General features: G+C 43.6%; 2 protein-coding genes and 1 pseudogene across 3 annotated transcripts; 1 reads left to right on the top strand and 2 right to left on the bottom strand.

Annotated features, from left to right (window-relative positions):
• Positions 1-1,032: 1,032 nt before the first annotated feature.
• On the top strand, positions 1,033-1,965 carry LOC145486690 (uncharacterized; annotated as a pseudogene).
• A 4,201-nt stretch (positions 1,966-6,166) lies between these two features.
• LOC145486685 (uncharacterized) lies at positions 6,167-22,869 on the bottom strand. Of its 2 annotated transcripts, XR_014049325.1 has the most exons (3): positions 18,465-22,869; positions 12,385-17,521; positions 6,167-6,245 (listed from the first exon to the last, which is right to left on the bottom strand). XR_014049325.1 is itself a non-coding variant. In XM_081465399.1 (2 exons), the coding sequence occupies exon 2, from the start codon at positions 17,498-17,500 to the stop codon at positions 16,130-16,132; it is 1,371 nt and encodes a 456-aa protein (XP_081321525.1). In that variant the 5' UTR covers positions 17,501-17,521; positions 20,064-22,869; the 3' UTR covers positions 15,606-16,129. The 2 variants fall into 2 exon arrangements, 1 of the variants encoding a protein (XP_081321525.1); XM_081465399.1 differs by lacking the exon at positions 6,167-6,245 and having other exon boundaries at positions 15,606-17,521; positions 20,064-22,869.
• Positions 8,724-10,804, bottom strand: LOC145486687 (uncharacterized protein KIAA1958-like). The gene has a single exon (XM_081465401.1). The coding sequence runs from the start codon at positions 10,645-10,647 to the stop codon at positions 9,394-9,396; it is 1,254 nt and encodes a 417-aa protein (XP_081321527.1). The 5' UTR covers positions 10,648-10,804; the 3' UTR covers positions 8,724-9,393.
• Positions 22,870-24,034: the final 1,165 nt, after the last annotated feature.

The raw sequence follows: 24,034 nt of genomic DNA, 5'->3' as shown, positions 1-24,034 counted from the left end.
AACCCAACCCACCAGTAATGGGCAAACTGGTTTTGAAGTTTAAAAGGATGTTTCCACAACCACGATTCTCTTTGGAAATCAAAACGCTCGCCTTTGGTTAATCTTCATGAATGGATGACTTCATGGAATGTTTTATACGGTGTCACATCTGCTTATCTATTCTGTTACCGTTGCGTTTTGTGCTATTTCTGAATTAACAATGCCAGTGATCACTGTTCTCCTCTTTAGCACGGTGTATATAAATGGTATATGACCTATGGATTAAGGACGTAGCGTAGGGGCATTAAAATACACACATGTACAATGGTGATTCTGGATCAAGGTGTTTCGTTCTTATTAGATTAGAACAAACCGCCTTGAGTCTAGAATCACCATTATACATGTGTTTAAGGCGGGTGTGATTGCTGATCTTGCAAGCCGTGAATCAAACAAATCTCGGCCTTTTAAGTCGTTTCGCTTTGCGCGAGTATGATTTTTGATCCAGAATTTTGTCCAATTGAACAAGCCGCCTGCCTTGGTATAAAGCAACCATGGCCGCGTCAAGGTTTTCTTCTGATGTGATAGAGACGTTTTACGGCCCTATCTCGCGCGAAGAGAACGCGAGACTCCAGCCCTCTATAAGGTCCAGCAGGGATTTTGATTTTCAGTTGGTAAAAAACGACTTCGAAGAATGGCTTCGTGTGTGGAAAATGGAAGTTCCACAAGCCTATAAATTCAAAGTCGACCTTTTGAAATTCGCACAAAAAACAAAATCAAAATTTGCAGAAGTGATAGAAAATGAAATTAAAACCCTGAAAAGCGTCAAAACGCAGTTCGCGCTTGACGTTAAGTTTTCGATAACTAGAGATGATGAAAAGCAAGAAATGAAGCGTTATTTCAAACAGAGTAACACCATGGTTTTCAACAGAAACAACGCGGCTACAGTAAGCGACGTATTACGCCGATCAATCGATGAATTCAAAGGAGAAATAGAAGTATGGTCTCAAAGAGGCTCAGGCTGGGTGGTAGAAGCCGTCTTGAAAGCCTACATCAATGTCGCCCAATACCAGCCTTTTCGTGGAGGCAGTTACATGCCGCTGCCCAAAAAGCTACAAAACAAAAAAGCGATCATCAACGTCCAAAACCGAGACAACCAGTGCTTGAGATGGTCGCTGTGTGCGGCGTTATTTCCACCGAAAGACGGCATGAACGTATCAAGGCCATCAAGATATCCCACAGAAGAAGGCTGAATTTACAGGAATAGACTTCCCAACGCCCGTATAGCAGATAAATAGGCTAGAAGAGCAAAACCCGTTCCTGGCTATAAACGTGTTTGGCTGGGAAACAGAACGCGTGATCGTGCATAGGCTCAGCGAAAAAGAGGTAAGCGTCCCGAGAATCAATTTGGTGCTTATACAGGACAAAGAAAAATCGCACTTTACCTTCGTGAGAAGGCTGAGCGCGCTGCTGCACGACCAAAGCAAGCACGGAGGCGTAAAACATTTCTGCGAGCGCTGTCTGCACGGCTACACGACGGCAGAGCTGCTGGAAAGGCATAAACCCGAATGCATGGGGCAGCTGAAAAGGCCGACGAGGATAGAACTGCCCAAAGAGGGCGAAAACAAGGTAAAGTTTAAGAACCACCACAAACAGATGAAAGCGCCGTTCGTGGTGTACGCCGACTTCGAATCGTTAATAAGGAAGATCCACGGCTGTGCGAAAAAAGGTCAGGCAACGATCAAAACAGAGATCCACGAGCCCTGCGGTTTTTCATACGTAATCGTGAAAAGCGACGGCCAGACGCACGGTCCGTACGTGTGCCGCGGGAAAGACACGGTGTACAGGTTTTTGGCGAGCCTTCAGTACCACGAAAAGGTGATGAGGGCCGAGCTGGCCGACAAAAAGTCGACCGTTATGACGCAAGAGGAGTGGCGTAAATACAACAGCGCGACAGAATGTCACCTGTTCAACGAAAGTCTGGTATAGACAGAGTTTAGAGACTCGATCAATGTGTTCAATCCTAACACCGGCGAGTACCGCGGCCAAAGCCATAAAAGGTGCTATTACCAGACTATGAATGGGTTTGTGGGCCCTTTGAGAGAGAGAAAGCCTAAAGGCCCAGACAATGAAGACTGCAAATTTTGCAAAGAGCCACTCTTAGTGAAAAACTACAAAGACGCGGTGAAAGACCACTGCCACCTAACCGGAAAATACCGGGGGCTGCGCACAACGCTTGCAACCTGAAGCTCCGCATAAAACCCAAAACGGCGCCGATACCGGTGGTCTTCCACAACCTGAAGGGCTACGATGGACACCTGCTGATGCAGGCCATGGCGCGGGTGCAGGGAGAAATAAGCTGCATCTCGAACAACACAGAGAAATACATCTCCTTTTCGCTTGGAAACCTGAGGTTCGTAGACAGCCTTAATTTCATGATGAGAGGCTTAGACGCGCTGGTAAAGGGCAGCTCACCAGAAGACATGAAAATAACGGAAAAAACTTATGAAGAGATCGAAAAAAGGAAGCTGCTCCTGAAGAAAGGTATTTATCCTTACGAATACATGGATGCCTTTGAAAGGTTCGCCGAGACAGAGCTTCCGGCCAAAGAAGAGTTCTTTTCGAAGTTGGCGGAGAAAGGGATAACCGACGAAGAGTACGCCCACACGAAAAAGGTCTGGGCCGAGTTCGCATGCAAAACCCTCGGCGACTATCACGATCTGTACGTGAAAACCGACGTCATGCTGCAAGCAGACGTGTTCGAAAACCTCCGAAAAGTCTGTATGGAAAAGTACGGGCTAGACCCAGCTCATTATTACACAGCCCTCTGTCTGAGCTGGGATGCGCTGCTGAAAAAGACCGGCATCGAGCTGGAGCTTTTGACCGATCTGGACATGCACCTGTTCATCGAAAAAGGCGTGCGGGGCGGCATCTCGTTGGCTAGCAAGCGGTACGCGAAGGCGAACAATCCGCGGGCGGCCGACTACGACCCATGCAAGCCGAAAAAATATATCACCTACTTGGACGCGAACAATCTGTAGGGCTGGGCCACGAGCCTGCCGCTGCCCAAAGTAGGCTTCAAGTGGAAGAGAGTGATGCCCACCGAAGAGCAAATCATGAAGCTGAAAGAAAACTCTCGGATAGGATGGATCTTAGAGGTGGATTTGGAGTGTCCGAAGGAGCTCCACGAATCCCACAACAGCTACCCGCTGGCGCCAGAGAAAAAGGCGATCGGGGTGGAGCAGATGTCAAAGTATCAAAAAAGAATGATGGACGATCTGGGGCTGGACTTTCCGAAAAGCGAGAAACGGGTTGTCACGCTGGAGGATAAAAGCAAGTACGTCGTCCATTACAAAAATCTGCAGTTTTACCTCAGACAGGGAATACGTTTGAAAAAAGTCCACCGGATAATCGAGTTCGACGAGGAGCGGTGGATGGGGCCTTACATCAGGATGAACACGGAGTTCAGGAAAGAAGCGAAGAGCGATTTCGAGACCAACTTTTGCAAACTGATGAACAACTCGGTGTTCTGCAAAACTATGGAAAACTTGAGAAACCGTGTTGACGTGAAGATCGTCCGAAGCTGGGAGACCTACAAGATCCGCCGCCTGATGGCCAGCCCCTCGTATTCAAGGCACGAGATATTCGGAAACGACCTGGCGGGCATCCACATGCACAAAACGCGGCTGCCTTTGGACAAGCCGATATACACCGGCATGACAATCTTAGTGAACAGCAAGATTTTGATGTACGTCTTCTTCTACAACCGCATGAAAACCAGATAACCAAAAGTGCGAGCTGATCTACACAGACACAATTTGCTCATGGAAATCGAGACAGACGACATCTACAGAGACATGGAGGAAGACGTCGACTTATACGATACGAGCAATTATCCCAAAGAGTACTCGCTATTCAGCAGCAGAAACAAAAAGGTGCTGGGGAAGATGAAAGACAAGTGCGCAGGAAGGGTGATTGATGAGGCGGTGGCTATACGGCTGAAAATATATTCGATCATGGAAGAAAAAGAAAACGTCAAGAAGGCAAAAGGTGTAAAAAAGAACGTGGTAAAAAAGAGATCCAGCATGGGCACTACAAAGAGGCGTTGTTTGAGAAAAAGCAGTTCTGGCACGGGATGAACATCTTGCGAAGCGAGGGCCACGAGATTTACGGCATGCGCGTGGACAAGGTCTCGCTGTCGGCGTTCGACACGAAGCGATGGATAGCAGAAGACGGCGTGCACACACTGGCATACGGACACAAAAACATCAGGCACGGACTTGTTCGGGAGGAAGCTGCGTATTTGGAGGCACAACCAACAGCTCTTCGCGAACAAAGCCGCGCCTAGGCCAGTAAGACAAATAATAGACGACAGGCTCTCTCGGTTTAGTTACAGCTCTTTCAAGATGGTATACTTTCAAAGACCAGATTGGGTCTGTGGCTCTTTTTGTCCCCCCTTCAAGTTCCCCGGGCTGATACAAATATCTCACATTGATGAGTGGGGGGAGCTTTTTTTCTTTCAAGCCAACAGGTCTGGAATACTTTGTAGAGGGTTTGGAGGTGACAGATTTCTCTTTGATTGCGACAGCTGGTTTTTTCCCGATAAGACTAGTGACTTCGCCGTTAAGAGCGGCAACAACGTCGGGGAGCCTTTTGACCCAGGCAGTAGACCGCTGGCCCGCAGGCAAAAGCATACTGATGCCCAAACAAGCGCTCGGCGAGCGTGCGGTTGAACCGCTCCACGATAGCCTGGTCTCTGTGGATTTCAGGGCGCCCGCGACGAATAGCTGTTTTAAACGCGGCAAACGCGGCAAAAGTTAGCACAAATCTTCAAGCAAACTGAGGAGTCCATGTTAACCATGATCTAGATCTCTGCTATTAACAATATCAGTTGAAATACGAAAATTCTTTGTTAGCGCAAGAGCCTCATTGCTTGGTCAAAGTTCATGTCTTGATTCTCAAGAAAGCTAAGGCGCACGAAGATCAGGGAACGCACGACAACGCTGCGTGTGGACTAGACACACGAAATGACATTCTTATCAGCTTCATGGACGGGTATGCGATATTCTGGCATGACGGGTTCGCCATCCATTGGCTTGTAGCTGAAAACAGTGGGGTCATATGAATTATAGCTGCCAGGTTTACAATAAGCCGTGACGAGAACGTACCACTGTTGGGATTCGGAAAAGACTCGATCCGAGTAGCAGATGTGTGCCGCGTAGAGAATGCTTGGCGAGAGGAAGATTGCAGCCGCCCAGTTAGCAATGCCAAAATGCTCTTCGCCAAGACTGTAGTGGCCCGCTGCCGGCTTAATTCCACTTGAACCAGCGGGCAGAAGGCCCTTCTGTATTATGGACTCTAAATATTTGTAACGAGTTCCATGCCATGCTGTTTCCCAGGTGTTGTGAATACGATTCCACTCTGCTCGTGTGTCTGCATCAAGGGTGCGAGGATCTCGAGTAAGCTCCTTCGCTATGACCTCTCCCTGATACTCAATGTGTCGTACGCTCAGTACAAGCTGCTTCTCTTTGAGCGATGCAGCAACTGATGAAATGTCGTCAGCCGATGCGGTTTGAATCAGACTCCGTATCGCAGCCATGGTTACGACCGGTTGTTGATGGCAGTCTACGATTGGCGGTAGCATAGCGTTCGATGCCCCTTCCTCTTCCACGTCCTCTTCCTCTCCCTCTTCCTCTTCCTGCACCACCAGCAGAAAAGCCCTCAATTGATTCCCGGTCGACATCAACCGTAGCTACAGAATTTGTAGCGGGTGCTCTACTCCACCCAGCAGTCGAATAGCTTCCTTTAGAAGAAACTTTGAGGGAAGCCGATGGGTTATTAGTACCATGGCTTTTGGGTAGCACAGATTTGACACTGCAAATCGTACAGCCCTTCTCTGATGCAGATCTGAAAACAGGAGCTGCAGAAGCTTTATTTGGTTTTAACCCGACAGCAGCTGCATCATAACCTCTAGAAGGTGTCGTCTTTGAATCAAGATCACCATACCTTCCGTTTGACGCTGCATTTGGACTATTAGCGGCACAGCTTTTGATTTTGCTCCCACCGACGGAATATCCTTTTAGTAATGGCGACGATGGTGTTGAGCTCCAGCTACTGGTTGGATAGCTTCTATGTAGCGTGCGACTATCGCCATTACCAGAACCATACATGTAGCTTCCAGATGACGACGAATAGCCTTCGACTCTTTTTGTGTATCCTCTTCCTGATGCATGGTAATCACGCTTTTTCTTTGAGAACAAACATCCCATCTAAAGACAAAGGTTATTCATTATAATGATCGTACAGATATTGCACAGTAACAAATACTTTTTTGGGGTAGGGATCTGAAGGCGATACACGTAAATTCATGGTGCATAGAAAATCGATAAATCATCAGTGCTTGCGTAATCCGAACTATTTTAGACAAGAAACTATATGCCGTGTAAAACCATGAGAAATCGCGTGTACGGATATCGTTGACGTAATGAATTGAATTAAGACTAGAAAAGAAATCAGAAACTTACGTAGACTGTTTAGTCTCATATTTTTCGGTCTGATTGGAGAGCTCGAGCGCCCTTACCCCGGGGACAGGTACTCTACCCAGATTTCGTTCTCTAAGAAAACAATAACAACAAATGTGGTGCCAATTGATCTCTTCAGCTACACGGAAAATAAGGGACCGTCACGAGATTAAAATGATGGCGAACAAATGGAGCTTACATGGCATAGGCGACCGTTGCTCAAGCTGTGAGCGACGATCATCTTACGAAATTGGACTGTTCACAGCCCTCTATTTTCTCGTATTTTTATTTGATGTTTAACGCGCGGATAGAATCGGGTGGGGACCAAGAAAAATTAGAGGAAAAAAGTGAATTGCCCGTTTCTCCAGAAACGGAAAATTTCTATTAGTTGAAAGGCGATTTAAGTGTCATCACCTTGACAACGGCTGATCATGATTGCGTCCAACCGCGTTTTGCGGTTTGCAGACGGTTGCCTTAGCGGTTGTTAGAATTCTGTTTAGAGAAATTTCCACGTTTCTTCGCTCAAAGATGAACAGAAAGAAGATGTTGTTGATCTTCTTCGGTCGAAGGACGTTATTACAATTTTGCCGACTGGCTTTTGCAGAATTTAATCCGGTAGTATTACATCGAGACTTGTAGTCCGACTCTTCAAGCAACAGAAATCACACACAAAACAACAACTCACACCCAAACGCGCAGATAGCGCGCCATATGACAACCATCTTTTTTCGAGATAAGAATTACATGACATGATGATATCACATTACTTATTTCGACCTGTTTCATGTCTTTTCGACACATGATGAGTCGTAATATGTCGTAATATGACTCGTAATCTGATACATCAACTCCACGCAACGGCAAAAATGATGCAAATAAATGCGAATGTTGTCGCTCTAATTGTTTCGCCACCCAAAAGTATCATGAAAGATGGAAGAGCAGTTGGGATTCATTCCCCTGTTTTGTCAACAAATTAAGGGACATGCTTCTGCCGATTTGAGAAGCGAAATACAAGCTTGTTTTGGGGTTTTCGGTGCAGCGGAAGGCTTGCAAAATGATGCAAAATTCCAAAACTTGATGAAGAACAACGATTCTCCGCTACACAATTGTTTCACGGCCGTCGATTAAACCAGGAACATGGAACATTCCGGAGCATTCCGGAACATTGAATAATTATGATAATTATGAGAAAAATATGTAAAATTAAATTTTCAAAACTAAAATAAATAAAAATATGCTGGTATCAGCTCGAAATATGAAAAGATATATTGGGGATAGGGGAGTCGGTAGGGGCGGGGTAGGGAGCGTTGGGTATTCATTCAACTGACTACAATGAGTGCAGGCTCCTCTTTTTTCCCGCCAATTGCGTCACGTCCCTTTTTTATAGCAACTCTGTTTTTCAACACAAACATGGACGATTCGGACGATGAATGTTAGGTAATTCATTGCGTCTCCTTTTTTGATCTCTGATTTCTTCAACATCTGAGGTGTTCATCTAAGCATCATAGAGTTGCTTGTTAAGTCAGTAGCCGTAGTTTTGTTACTGTTCCGTCTTCATGTTGCTATTTATCATCCCAAGTTTTCGCGCCGCTGCGCTAGGAACGCCTGACACTATGACCCAACAAGTGTAGACTCGGCTTTTCCGGAAGCCCGAGTAACAAGCAAGTTATTATTAACTGGTAGCAATCAATGATTAGAGCAGCGCGTTCACGCGCGTACTTCGTATGTCTGGTCTACTTCGGTGGTGTTCGAGTGGCTCGATAGAAAACTAAGTTTGATCGATCGAATGTCAGATAACGATCTGCACGTGAAGTTGAACTAGCGATGAATAGATAGAAGTATTTTTGATTAAGTAAGTATTAACTTGTACTGGACAAAATATTTTCCAGGAAATGCATTTGAACTGTTGGCGACACTTAAAATCCAATTTAAGATCGCCAACACTTCTAACAAATATTTCTTGAGACAACAGATTGTTTTCATGTGACTCATCATTTTCTAAAATCGAAAACTAAAGGGCCACCAAAGTTTTTATCCCCATCAGGCATAAGAGGGGGTAAATTTATATCTGTTTACAATGTTACAACTCAATAGTGTGCTTCGTTTGAAACCCAGCGTATTTTGAATTGAAGAGGTGTCTTCTCTATCTATTTCCTATAAGACCACAATTTCTTCATTTTATTCTACGCATATCTTTGTATTGACGAAATGAATTGAATAAAGACATCACACTCGTGTACCCATACTTTTAGGTCTGATTGAGAAGTTCGAACGCCACCACCTTGGTTTTCTGTGAAGAACGAAATCTGGGAATACGGGACAGTCACGTGATTAAACTGACGGCGAACGACTGGAAGGAATGGACTACTCTTCTTAGTTGCTAGCTTTCACTCATTGCAGTCACTTTCATTTTTCTTTCTTTTTTTCCTTATTTTTTTGTTTTGTTTTTATTTTCCGAGCTGACACCAGTTTATTTTTGTTTAATTTTACATATTTGTATAGGAAATAGCACGGTTTCTAGGGGTATTTGGGATAAATACCGCGAGTGATATTTCAAAATTCCCCAAAATATCACGAGCCGCCGCGGCGAGTGATATTTGGGGAGTTTTGAAATATCACGAGCCGGTATTTGTCCCAAATACCCCGAAGAAACCGTGCTATTTTTTGTTTATACTACAAGGCAAAGAAATTTTGCATTTCATATAACACACATATTTTTATTTAGTCACGCGCAGTTGAATGGCTTTACAATGACATGTGATTAAACATGTGATCGCTTAAACATCACATATGGTCACACATCACACAACTGTGATGAAACTGTACTCGAATGTCTGTAAATCTCAGTTCTAAAGAGTGAAAGTTTTTAATGGGCTCATCAATCAAAGTTTAACAATCATCTGCAATCGATTCTGCCTGTGGTGCACCTCGGCTCGGGAAACTTCTGGCTAAGCTGGTAGTTGATGGTCACTTGACAGCTGTGGAAATTGTTGATTGTAGTCAACCGCTCTTCATTCATCATCAGCGTGTTTTCCACATCAGAGGAAAGGCCAACATTCTGAAGAGGACGGCGTTGGTTGGATGTGCTTGCCTGACCGTCAGAGCTTATGATTGAGGAAATCAGCCGTTGTTCATTCTCATCGCCTTCCTCGTAGTCGGCTAAAGAGCGCTCGTTTGTATGGTCAGTGACGCCAATAATTGCGGAGCGAGGTTGGTTGGCAGCTTTGAGTTTCTTCACCAGCGTTTTGCGTGCACTGTGGTTTGTGAGCCGTTTACCTTCAATCTCGCCCTGAAGAGCCATAGATTTCATGAAGGAATTAATGCTGTGGATCCCCATTCTCTGTCGCTTATACCACACTTGAGACTTAGGGCGCTCAATCACGGCGAGGTAAAATGGCCCACTGTTTTTCATTTCCTCGGGTCTGTGTGACAGGAACGTCTTTAGAAGCTTGACTGGACATCTTGGCCCACCAGTTGCAAACATTTTCGGCTGAACCACTCTTCTTTTTTTGCGAAGGCCGCCCTGACGCGTTTTTGTGGGATTTTCTTCGTACGTGATGTACTCGACGCCATTGTCGTCTTTGGTGAATGAAAAATCTTCGACATACATGTCATGGTGTTCCTGACAGCCTCGTAATCCGAAATGCTGCGTCAAAAGAAACCACATTGTGGTTATTAGGGACTTCGGAGACTGGCTGCCAAGGAGCCCTTTGGACCACAACAGCTCTTCATCTTCAGTGGTTAGTGCTTTTGATGCACGGGGACGTTTGCTGTAGCCCTGTTCACGGAGGAAACGAGCTTTCCCTTCGAGTACTTTGCGACTGTTGACAAACTCTCTGTCCTTGGCAATGGAAATGCTGCTGCCTGCTTCCTTTAAATGACGGTCCAGGGACGCTATCATTACCCGCAAACTGTCTGGCTCGTAGTCTGAACCATCCTTCTTTCTCACCTCGGCGAAAAACTTCTGAAGCATCTCGTCAAGTTCCTTGGCTTCGTGGCTTACAATATCTGGACTGTATCCTTTTTCTTCAGCCCATGTGGTCCAAACAGTAACCCAGGTCTTAGTGCTTTTCTTTGTGTTCGAATTTTCTGCATTTTCCTTAAATTGTTGTAGTTCTTTCGCGTCACAATCGGGAAATCTATCCGCCATTGTTTTAAAATTAGAAACAATAATTTTTCAGTTACCATGGAAACTGGCTGTAATTTTTACATGTAAGTATTTCAAATTTGGCTTAAATACTACTGGTCTTAGCCAATCACATTTCAGAAATTTCTCAGCCTGTAGTATAATTCGCATAATTATTATAATTATTCGATGTTCCGGGATGTTCCGGAATGTTCCATGTTCTTGGTTTTATCGACGGCCATTGTTTCACGCGTACAGTGTAACACCTCACAAATAAATTAACCATACTTGTCTGTGATTTTTTTCCCGCGAATCGCGTCTAGACGTCCGTCTACCCAGCCAAATTTTGCAGACAAATGTATGGAAAATTAGAAAAAATAACTGAGCCTCTTCTAGCCAGGATACATCCTTCAAACTTAATGAATACAAACTTTTGCCTAGTATTTTAACGTTGTGATTCCCAAATCGTGTAAAATTTAAATCTGGAAAAAGTTATTTGCCATCGGATTCCCATACAAACACTGTAATTTCTGACCGCTTTGCCTACCCGTCAAGATGGCGTCGAAAACCGTGGCAAGGTCTATTGCATGTTACTATGGATTATTATCTGTTCTTACCAATAAATAATATTTCGAAGACAGGCTCATAACATTCGGAAGAAAAGAAAAAAAGGTTAGAAATCCTCCGAGAAAGGGGACCGTCATTACTCTACGAAGCCTCTAGAAATCATTAGAACATCGCCGAATTGTTAAACACTATATGTGGACCTATGTACATCGTAGCTGTCTGTCAGGAGACCTAATTAAGCCTACTTTATACTGTCAGTACTGTGTGAATCACTACGTTGCGTACATGCCTTTGCTTGCTTGAGTCGAAGAAAACAATAAAGGTATACGTATTTGTATTCGGGAGAAGGGCCAGCAGTTTAAAGACTTAAAAACTTTGATGAATTGAGTACAAGCAAACTTAATATGGAGATTACGTCATCGTTGCTACATAATTATTCAAGCTAATGTCGCGCTGGAACATGTGTGAAACCCTATTTATAGTCGTTATAATTAGGCCAATTGTCAATTGCTCTCATTGAATCTTGTATCTTGGGATTCTGACAACACTGAAAGTCAGTAGGAAACGTTTTCTTTATTCTGAGGTGCTTATCACTCCATAAAATATTCCATTGATCATGAACGCGTGACGAGTTCTAATGCGACTTCATGCGACATTCAGAGGAGTGTTGTTTGTTCAGGTGCTTGGTTACAAGGTTAAGGGCCAATTCAACACAACTCAGTAACCGGAGACAGGACTAGCTCAAAATTTGCATATTGTGGTCCTCTTTGCCTGTGTTTATATACGTATACTCGTTGCGGGAATATTACCAGTTCGAATACTCAGTTTGTAACGTCTGCACCATTTGATGTTGTAAAAAATCACTAACTTTCGCTATAACCGCTCCCTCCATGAGCTTACAAACGTTTTACGTTATTCGCCGTTCTGCGCTGGGCGTGAGTTCCGGTGCTATGTCGCTTTGGTTGATTGCGAATTGATTGAAATGGTTCTGATCATATTGAAACGAAACCGGATTGAATCAAACCAGAAATTCCTACTGTACTGTTCCCTGAATTTTTCTAGTCCTATTCAGAAGTAAACCAGTTATACTTGCCTTTTTAAACCAGTATCTTCCTCTCGGCTACAAAAACATCGACTGCAAACTCTGAAAATGGGTTTCTAACATAACTTGCGATCTGGAAGTTTTTCTCCTACCTCGTTCCCAAGGCCTTCTCGGCGTTGCTTTTAAAGATGGCGGACGATTGGACCTCATCTCGCTACACTAACTGTGGAACTAGCAGTAATCAAAGATTATGAGAGTGCGTTCGACGCCTTCACTTTCATAGCTTAAATGACTTCATTAGTCGACTTCCAACTCCTGTCTATTATTTGAATCAACATTCTTTTTTATATGAACCGAACCGAAGTTTAACAGTCAGCAGACAATATTGAACACAGACTGAACTATTTGTCGCCACTGGAACCAATCAACAAATGTAATCAAAGTACAGCCAGTTAGATCAGTAGTCGTTACCACGGTTAACATTCCAAAGCCAAGGCGATTCAAAGTCGTGTTCGTGAACAGAATAATTGTCCTATACCCCCTCCGCACCAACTAAACTTGTTTTACTAAATCCGGTTTAGGTTTCCCTGATTTGTCGATTACGCTAACCGGCTTGCTAACATATTTTTATCAAACAGGTTTGCAACTTGTTAAGTTGTGGGTGTGCACTGTATGAGCACCGTTAAACCACGTTTAAACATGTTAAACATGCTGGTGTGAACGAAGTACTAGTTGTGTGACAAAATCACGCCATCTCGCGCTCCGACGAACCGGGCCATGTTTGCGAAGATTTGCACGGTCCACAATGTTTCCAAGATGCTCGAAAAGTTTTTTGCAAAAATTAGAAACTTTCGTTAGCTTTCTGGACAGAGTCATTTGAAAACAAATAAACCTAACCCACCAGTAATGGGCAAACTGGTTTTGAGGTTTCAAAGGATGTTTCCACAACCACGATTCTCTTTGAAAATCAAAACGCTCACCTTTGATTAATCTTCATGAATGGATGGCTCCATGAACGCTTTATACGGTGTCACATCTCCTTAGCTATTCTGTTACCGTTGCATTTAGCGCTATTTCTAATTCTGAATTAACAATGCCAGTGAACACTGCTATCCTCTTTACCTCGATGTATATAAATGGCACATGACCTAAGGATTAAGGACGTAGCGTTGTGGCATTAAAATTGCCACTGTTTACAGACGATCTTATTTCCAAGTTCAATGTTTGATAGGGGTAACCCGAAAACGCTGACCCCCGATCCGCGGACCCCCACTATGGACTGGGTCCGTGGACTACCCATGAACCGGTCCACGGACTACCCCTACGGACCCCCTCTACGTAAACCACCCAAAATGGTGTTAAAATAAGAAATAAATATTTCATTAATGTGTTGCCTAATAGATTACTCATATCGGCGAAATTTCGAGTGTTACACTGTGAAAATATAATTAACACGTCCCCCCCCCTCAAAAAAAAAAATGCCTCAAAGCTGTTTTCAGCATAAGGTAAGAGGATGCCGATGACAAAAAGGAGAGTTATTAACTTTCATTCGTGGCTCAATCGGGCTATGGGAGGTGTTGTTAGGCTGTTTAGGTTTGTTCGTATCGGTAATTCCGCTGAGCAAATTAAGAAGCCTGGAACGAGTTCACGAATCCGCTCGAGAATGGGCTGAAAAAAATGGCAGAGGGGAAAGAACAAAATTTCGAAGCTTCCCAGAGGCTCCCCGGAGGCTTTTTGGAGGCTTCCTGGTCTTTCATATACTGTATGGCCGCAGCAAAGGAAATGGCAATGTGTAATGATATAACTTGTGCCCGAGCCTGAACTTGCACACTAACGTTCGAAATTTTGCCGACACGAGTAATCTATTAGACAACCCGTAAGTGAAATATTTGTTTCATATTTTTATTCTATTTTGGGGGGTGGTCCGTAGAGGGGGACCGTAGGGGTAGTCCGTGGACCGGTCCATAGGTAGTCCGCGGACCCGGTCCTTAGTGGGGGTCCGCGGACCGGGGGTCAGTGTTTTCGGGTTACCTGCTTGATAGCTACGTTCACTTTGGTTATAGTGCCGGAATGATCAACATCACATTTGTAATCAAAACTAATCATAGACTGAGTTCATTGATGAATAGAACACCCAAATATTCATCAGAGGGAAATAAGGTGAAGATATTTGTTTACAAACATTGTTTTTGTTTCTGAAAACTGTCCAGAGAGTTAAACAAAAGAACCTTTAGCTCCACCAGCCACACGTTCTCTGGCTGGCAATTTTTAAGGTACTTACAAGTACCTTAATTTGCGCCATAGGGTCCGGGTTCGAACCCTGGCCTTAATCATTGCGCTGTGTTTTTGGGCAAGACACTTACTGGGCGCTTTCTATTCGACCAAAAATTACGGTTTACATTTCCCGAGATTTCCAGTGCAACGGAGCAGCATTTTTCGGAATTCCCGGAGAAAGAGGAGAACCTCGTTGGGTATATCCAAGTTTAAGAAAATCTCTGACCCATTTGATTTTAATCCCGGAATTTTCGGTTGAATAAACGTTTGGAAACGTTCCAAGGAAATTTCAGTACCATTTGCCCTAGAACATAGAAATAAAAATAGTTCCCGTGTTTGAAGGATAAAACTTGTCATTGATGGGTCTACATTTATTATATCAGTTCATTATATGGCTGTGTCTCACAAGGACTGGGAACTACCGAATTCACGAATTTGATTGACTGAAATCGATATTGACCGCGGTCTACAATCCCGGCCAAAAGTAGTTGGGACACTTGAGCTGTATCACGTATGCCCCTTCCCCCCTAATCAATGTTGGAAAATATCGCGTTTTCTCCAACAAAAAAGGTAAAAATCACCTGATTATCAACACTGAAAGTGGGGGGAGGGGAGAACTTGCTTCGTGTCCCAACCCTTTTGTCTGGGATTGTAGTTTTCCCCATCTAGACCGGCATCTAGATCGCTTTCATTTTGCGTTGAAAAAGTAGCAAACTAAAATACAAAAATGTTCACCGTTTTCTTTTATTTTCTCCTCAATCATTTATGGAAGTGCCAAAAGCGTGATGACAAAAAAAAAAAAAAAAAAAAAAAAAACTGAAAAAAAAAAAGTAAAGAGGACGAGCAAATTTCGGCAGGTTTAAGTTAAGCTCATCTCCGTTTGCAAGCAAAATGTTAGCAAACCAGTTACAATAAAGGAATTAAAGTTTTCTTCTTTGCCATATAATAAACATTGTATTAACCGAGCTAAGTCGGTCTCTATGGGAGAACCTTGACCTCGGTCGTGTGTACAGACCTCACTGCGTTTGGTCTCTACTCACGACCTCGGTCAAGATTCTCCCATACAGACCGACTTAGCTCGGTTAATAAGAGCGAAATATCAGGATTATTTGTATATCAGGATTATTTGTCGCATCTACAACGCCTACAATGTTATATATAATACCTCGAGTTCAATGCCAAAATCAGTGTTTTGGCGAATGATTTTCTTCCATTATTTTTACTTCGGTATTATCTGTAAAAGCTAAGTTTAATGACAATAGAAGACAAAAAATATGAGCTTAAGCCGGTCTAACTGCAAAATAGAGAAAGTTTATTTCCCTCGAAAATTGACCGATCAATCTTAACACGACTGCAGAAAAGTTTAAACGAGAGGGAATTCTCTTTCTTTACAGTGTATACATCACAGTGTGGTTGTATTTAATCCATAATCAAAAGCTGAAATATTTTGTTTCGCTTACATACAAAAATACTGTGCATATTTTTCAGCTTAAAACTACGACAATAAATGTGAAACGTTAAAGCAAATTAGGAGAAACTAGGGCGGCTCTGCTTGATATATACAGATATCTGAGATGTCCAAATGTCTCTCTTTATATACCTTAAAGCTGGTAGGTTGCCTTACTAGCGCAGGAGTCTCAATGCTTGGGCAAAGTTCATGTCTTGATTCTCAAGGAAGCTGAGACGTACGAATATCAAGGATCGGACGACAACGTTGCGTGTGGACTCGACACGCAAAATGACATTTTTGTCAGCTTCAGTGACAGGCACACGACATTCTGGTGCATCAGGTTCGCCTTCCATCGGCTTGTACTGTTTAACGGTGGGGTCATATGATTTCAGAGTACCTGGTCTACAGTAGACCTTGACGAGAACGCACCATTGCTGGAATTCGGAAGAGACTCGATCCGAATAGCAGGAGTGTGATGCGTAAAGAATGCTAGGGGAAACGAAGATTGCTGCTGCCCAGTTGGGGATGCCAAAATGCTCTTCACCGAGTCGAAAGTGGCCTGCTCCAGGATTGATTCCACCTGTACCAGCGGGGAGAAGGCCCTTCTTTATTATTGACTCCAAATATGCAAACCGCGTGCCATGCCATGCTAGTTCCCAGGTCCTGTGGATAGTTGTCCACTCCATTCGCGTGCTCGCGTCAAGGGCTCGAGGATCACGAATAAGCTCTCTCGCAATGACCTCTCCCTGATATTCAATAACTCGCACACTCAACACCAGCTGCTTTTCCCTGAGATCTGCAGCAAGAGAGGAAATCTGGTCGACTGACGCGGTTTGGATGAGTCTCCGTATTTCAGAGGTGGCGCTCTCGTCCTGGGGTGCATTTCCCCAGTTGTTTCGTAGGTTGGTCCTGGCTCCGTGTTGCAGTAGAAGTCTAACAACCTGTGCATGACCAAAATATGCTGCACCATGAAGAGGTGTGCTACCGTCTCTTTGCACTTCATCGACAGTCGCACCTTTTCGCAAGAGCATCTTGCACGTGTCATAGAAGCCTGACTTGCTTGCGGTGTACAACAAGGTCCGTCCGTGTTCGTCTTTATGTTCCACCAGATTTGCCTTCGTGGAGATCTCAAATTCAAGCTGTACTGTGTGGCCACATGCTGCAAGTATAAAGTGGTCATGCTTTCTAACGATATACTCGTCCGTGCCGGGTTTTCGCGTGTACCTGTCACCGGATGATGTTAAGATATGGCAGGCTATAGATACCATTGCACGATTCTGGCGACCGGATTGGGTTATTTTCGTTTTGAAAGCTGCCTTGATAGCCCCATAAGACACGTCGGATGAGAAGAAACCCAGCACTTGCCACGGATTGACCGGTTCGGAAATTACAACCTTCTCTCCCCAATTAGTGTTGTAAGTTGCGATGTATCTAGTTTCATTGCTTTTCGTCATCTCCCAGAAGATATCACTTCTGGGAGTGTGAGCTATTGGTGATGCCCCGTACCTTTTGTCTCTTGCATGGCCTTTTCTCCCTGACATCATATCGTGTGCAAAATACTATATCTGAGGAGAAAATCAATAGAGATTCAAGACTATGAGATAACAGTACTTAATTAATGGGGTCAATCTCTTGCAGTAAGTCAAAAACGTTTGGGGTTGATTCAAGGCTCTGTAAATTGAGTGGCATGTTGCGTGACACAAGTACAGTTCCAGTTTCCGCCAGAGATATCTATTCACTGCTTATAAATTATAACTGTATTTGAATTCTCACATGACAAGCAGTGCTTCAAACTTGCGTTCCTCAGCTACGTCCTTCAGCAAAATATCTGTCCAGGTATCGCAAAAGTGTTACAGCTTAACAAAAAACGTACTTCAGTTACTGACGCGATCCTCTGAGGTATGCGATAATATTGGCTGCCATTTTGAACGAAGAGTGTATTTACACGAGGGAAATCATGTGGAAAGTTCGGCCAGTTAACACGACGCTTATTACTTTAATTGAACTGAATAAAGTTTTTTTCGTCAGGGTTCATTCATTGCTAGTGGATGCAGAAATCACGAACTTCGTCATTATTTGTAGTACGTACGGTTACGCTTACGACACGGTATCCACTTACCCAGAGGGCCGCACAAGCGAGATTATCTTAGATCCTGTCGTGTTTATAAAGTAAAACTACTGTATTGTCGAAAGTAGCCCTTAAACGTACACTGAAAAGAGGTTGGAAAAGTTTACAAGTTTTGTCCAGGTTGGCGTGTGGCGTTTGACGGTTTAAGGTCTGTCTGTGTTTTTTTAAAACGACGAGAATCGAATAGTGCACGTCTGAACGTGATCTTTGAAAGTTTGCCAACAGGCCTACAGCAGATATTACCAACAGAACTTAAAGTGTCATTTCGCAATTAGGTAGAAAAGTCAGAAAAATTGCAGTGCAGTCGCATAACTATCTCAATCAGCAAAAGGAAAGAAAGGTTATAAACCTGAATTACGGTTTCAGTCTGTTTAAAATACCTTTTCAAAGCCATTGGTAACTACTTCTTCCTTTTTCTTTGCCTGAGAACTCGGAAGTTATCAGCGAACTTCTGGCTTTTCCGAGAAGGGTTACTCGCCCTAAGGGCCACTGGGATCCCGGTACGAAAAGTTTCCTCGTTTCAAGGCCCCTTAGGATGTGTGGAAGAGGCTCTGGGGAGGAGAATTCGTACAAGGAAGTACCATGAGTCCGTAATGACAAAGAATCAGTATTTGTCGTTCGAGGTTTTCAAGGAACAGTTCTTGCTCGAGCTACCTTCAGAACTTAGTGGCTTCCAAGACAAACGTGCTAGGACATTTCACTGTTTGTCCGTCCTCGGAGGTCCAGGGGTAGTTAGTGGGGTTAGGGAAAGGAGAGAAAATAGGCGTCGAAAGTAGTAGGAGAGAAAGAGAGTAGCCCTTGTGACCAGAATCTTGGGACAGAGCTCCAAACAGCTTAGAAAAAACCTTTGGATAATTCTGCCCAGTCAGCGGGCAGCCGGGGCACTGTCCAATTTGTGCGTTTAAATACGAAGCACGACGATTGCTTGTTTGTCAATACTTTGATTGGGAAAGAAAATTTCTATTACGGTGTATAAAAGTCGAAAATTGTGGGAAGATTGAATTTGTTCTTCGATTTTTGTTTTGGTAATGTTTTGTAATGTTTGTAAACACTACCCGAGTTTAACAAAAACGTATGCGCATCCGATGGCATGGCAAAGGCAAATGAAAACGTCATAGATCAACAACTCGGCATGGAAACCTGAGAAGAAAAAGAACTTGAATTTGGGCAGGCGACGAGAGGTATTTATGTTCGGGTGTATTTGTTGTTCACCGGTGTCAAACTTGGGTTCTCAGCTACGTCTTTAAGCAAAATATCTGTCCAGTTACAGCTTAACAAAAATCTTCCGTTACTGACGTGATCCTCTGAGGTATGCTAAGTGATCATATTTGCTGTCATTTTAAACGAAGAGTGTATTTACATTAGGGAAACCATGTGGAAAATTCGGCCAGTTAACACGACGCTTCCTATATCAGTATATCTTACTTCTTCTGTTTTTTAGTACTTTAACTGAACTGAATAAAGTTTTTTTTCATCAGGGTTCCTTCATTGCTACTGGATGCAGAAATCACGTATTTCGTCATTATTTCTAGTACGCGAAAATTTACGAGAACCGAAGAACAAAAATTGCTTACGGCACGGTATCCACTTACCCAGAGGGCCGCACAAGCGTCATTATCTTCATCCTTCCGTGTTTATAAAGTAAAACTACTGTATTGTCGAAAGAAGCCCTTAAACGTACACAGAAGAGGTTGGAAAAGTTTACAAGTTTCGTCTAGGTTGCAGTGTGGCGTTTGACGGTTTCGGTTTAGCTTTAGGTGATTCTTGAAACGACGAGAATCGACTAGTGCACGTCTGAACGTGATCTTTGAAAGTTTGCCAATAGGCCTACAGCAGATATTACCAACAGAACTTATAGTGTCATTTCGCAATTAGGTGGAAAAGTCAGAAAAAATGCAGTGCAGTCGCATAACTAACTCAATCAGCAAAAGAAAAGAAAGGTTATAAACCTGAATTACGGTTTCAGTCTGTTTAAATACCTTTTCAGAGCCATTGGTAACACTTCTTCCTTTTTCTTTGCCTGAGAACTCGAAGGTTATCAGCGAACTTCTGGCTTTTCCGAGAAGGGTTACTTGTCCCCAGGGCCACTGGGATCCCGGTACGAAACGCTTCCTTGTTTCAAGGCTCCTCACGATATGTGGAGGGCGCTCTGGGGTGGAGAATTCGTAAGAGGGAGTGCCGAGAGTCCGTAATGACGTCGAACCAATATTTGTTGTTCGACGTCTTCAAGGAACAGTTACCCCCAGAACTTAGTGGCGTCTGAGACAAATGTGACAAATGTGCTAGGACGTTTCACCGTTTGCCTGTCCTCGGAGGTCCAGGGTAGGTAGGTAGGTAGGTAAAACTTTATTTATGCAGGGTGGCCCATAGGGGTAGATAGTGGGGCTAGGGAAAGTTGAAAAAATAGGAGTCGAAATTAGTAAGAGAAAAAGAGTAGCCCTTGTGACCAGAATCTTGGGAACAGAGCTCCAAACAGCTTAGAAAAAAACCTTTGTATTATTCTGCCCAGTCAGACTAGAGTAACCCTAGCGCCAGGGTAACCCTACCTGCCTTGTAAACGCTTTGCTAAGGTCAACTCGCCAACCCGGGATAACTTTATTTAGGCTCCAAGAATAACAACATGATATTAATACCGGCAAAACAAACGAATTGGGACTTACTGCGCCTTTCAATAACATGCGGACTCTAAAATTCACAGCTTAACCGACAAATGCGTTTTTCGCTACCGTCAAACAAATGTTCGGCGGCTCCTCCCAGCTTCCGACTGCTGCCAGGCGCGAGGTAATCAAATCGTCGAGCACAGTTCAAGGGGTGGCGAATGGTACCCAGAAAATCGTGGATCTCGGAAATTCTTGATCCGATCTCGGAATCTCGGAAGCTTTTGTTACGAGTCACGAAGTCTCGTTTTTCATGTGTTTCTTTCGGTCTCGGAGTCTCAAATTTTTTTCGCAAGGTCTCGGAGCCTCGGATTTGCCTTTTTAGCAGAGGTTCTCCGGCAAAAGTTATCGCGTTGAGCGAGCAGAAGTCAGTGTTGCTGCATAGCGTTTACGCAAACGGTAGCAAACACGGAACTTCTGCTTCTCCTATTATATTCACTCAGCCCGGGCGCATGCTCATTTGATCAGGTTTCCGCTGACAATAACCATGCGCACGCTTTGATGCCGAAATCGCACGAAAACATGGTCGGTGGACTGTATTTTTAGTCGGTTAAGTCAAAGAATTCAAGTAACTCGATTTAGATTTTATAAGTAGTTAGCCTAAGGACGTGCGATTGTAGTCTGGAATATACCGGTTGTCTTAGACGGTGTATTCTAAGCTATGCTAGAATACCGTTTCGCAAAACAAACACAATATTTTACTGTAATGGTCTTTGCAATAAAGGGGCACTACGTCAACTGGAGAACTGCTAGAGGTCGTAGAAAATACAAATGTAGATATAACCTCAGAAAAAGAAAACGACTAACTGCATGCTTACTTTAATTTTGCTTTACTTACATTATGTAGTGTTCTTACCATGTGTTTGGTAATCCAACGTTTTGTTCTCCTCGTCCTCTGTGGTAAGTTATTTCACATTCGTGAGTCGTGCGCTGCGTCGCCTTCTAGAGCAAGCTAAACACTTTACTTTCACAGCAGTTGACCTGCACCTCTTTAGAACCTCTATTTTGATTCGTTCTTGTTAATCTGCGCCTCTTTTGTTCTTTGAGCTTCTTTGGGCTAGGGTTATTGTTTGTGTTGTTAACCTATTGTTAATTTTTTATTGTTTCGTTTGGCCAATTATAAAGAACCTTGTAAACGGTGCAGGTCGCCCCTTTCACAGTGCCTTTGTCTACCCAGGAATATAAATGGGTACCTGCCAACTGTCAGGGAACTTTAAAAAATGCTCAGTAGGGGTTAACCCTTTGAGTACCAAACTTTCGCCAAAAATACCATTTTTTACCGTTTAGTCAGGTTTTTTGGCTGCCACGACGCTAAATAAGCTTAAGTTTTGCTAAGATAGCTTTTTTTACCAAAGGGAGAGAGTTTTCGAGGATTACGTGCAAAATTGAGCAAATTGTTTGTTGCCCCTTTCCTTTGTTTTTTCTCGCCCTTTTAGTCTGGCTACCTTTTGCGTTGCATGTTCTCTCTGGCTGCCGTGGAAAGTTGGATGTTAATTACGGGCGAAGCCTAGAAATGGACCTTGATCAATCATAGGCATAGTGGACCATTTTACCACCCTTTTAGCACCAAACCTGATAAAGTTGTTTTTCGATTCGCGACGTCGGAATGTCGTCGATATCTAAACCTGACAACTGTACGGACAGGCCTAGCCTAGTTCTACTATCTGCCTATCAAGAATATCTAATGACATTGAAATTGATGACGTCACGAGTGGTACAAAGAAAATGACCATCAATTACGCGTATATGCGTAACTGGGGTTCAAAGGGTTAACATGCGTCGAACTCCTCGTCCTTGCATGTTAAGCTACTTGACACGTGAAGAATTTACTTTTATACCACATTTTGCGGGCGATATCTGTGTGGAAGCCTCAGTCAGTGATCGCCCTCCGGAAGTACTGGCACTATTTTTGTCTGTGACTGCCGTTTCTGTGGAGGGTTCTTTCCTAGGAATTTGGCTCAATTCCATCACACACTGATGGTAAATAGCTTCATCAATTTCCAGATGAAAATCATCATCAACATAACTGATAGAGCCCTCGGCTCTTAGCTTACTTACAACTTGATCAAACTTAACCATGCCAGTGAATAGTGAAACAACAAACAGTCCTCTGAATCTGGAGAGTGGCCCCCCCACTGGAGAGTATATGTGCATTTTTGCTGCATCACAGGGTTGGTATGGTCTCCAATCTTGCACCAGCTGGTCAAACTTGTCCCAGTATCGAGTGACTGTCTAGGCTCGAAAATTTCGAGCCTAGGTTTTTCTCCATTTCGCGGTCGAAATTATCGTCTTACTAGGTTACTCACACAGGTGGCCTGTGCGAGAAAATGATTTGCCGGCGAATTTGTTCACGCCATGACAGCCGGTCACTATGATGCTTCATTAGTCTTTCATTGCGCGGTTAAAATACAAGCCAATACAGTTTTAGGGTAAAAGCCTTACAAAGACACAAGCAAATGCATATGTAGACCTCCTTAAATCGATGCTTACGGGCGGATAGCAAGAGCTATTCAAGATACATCTTTTATAGGCAATGTCTGGAGACACGAGAATAATAATGAATAATCATATATGAATAATTACAAAGTTAACAATTTACTTACATTTGCGTTTTCGCCATTTCTTGTCCTCCACCCTCTCCTCGTCCATAACGCGTTATATCAACCAGCACGGAAGGTCAAACAATATTTAGCGGCTGAAGTTAGATCGCGTAGTAAGCTCGAGAGACTAACGGATGATCGTCGATGAGAAGCTATGAGATGTATGAAGCTAGCTGACCGGAAGTTGATGACAGCACGTGACCTCGAAAGCAGCTGAAAGTCGGGTCGTGATAGACCGTAAAAAGGTCGAAATGTTAATGCATAACTAAAAAGTTAGCGTTTATCTGTGACTGCTATTTTGGTAGTTCAAATAAACTACAAGTTATTGATTGTATAATAGTTTCGACCACTTCCCTAAATGAGATCCAGTTTCAAGCGACCAAGAGCGCACGAATCTCACGTCTCGGGCTCGGCGTTTTGCATAAGTAAGGTCTCGGGCTTGGATTTTCCGAAATCGTTTAAGTCTCGGTCTCGAATTTTTAAACAACGGTCTCGGCGTCTCGGCAAGTCTCAGATTTTACCATTCGCCACCCCTAGTTCAGACAACGAAGCAGTGTTCGGCAGTAGTCGGAAGTTGGGAGGAGCCGTCGAACATTTGATCGACGGTAGCGAAAAACGCATTTGTCGGTTGAGCTTTGAATTTTAGAGTCCGCATGTTATTGAAAGGTGCAGTAAGAAACATCGTATTAATTC

Source organism: Orbicella franksi, chromosome 5 (assembly GCF_964199315.1).
Source record: "Orbicella franksi chromosome 5, jaOrbFran1.1, whole genome shotgun sequence".
In the NCBI taxonomy this organism is placed as follows: Eukaryota; Metazoa; Cnidaria; class Anthozoa; order Scleractinia; family Merulinidae; genus Orbicella; species Orbicella franksi.
This window is presented reverse-complemented; position numbering and strand designations above follow the sequence as displayed.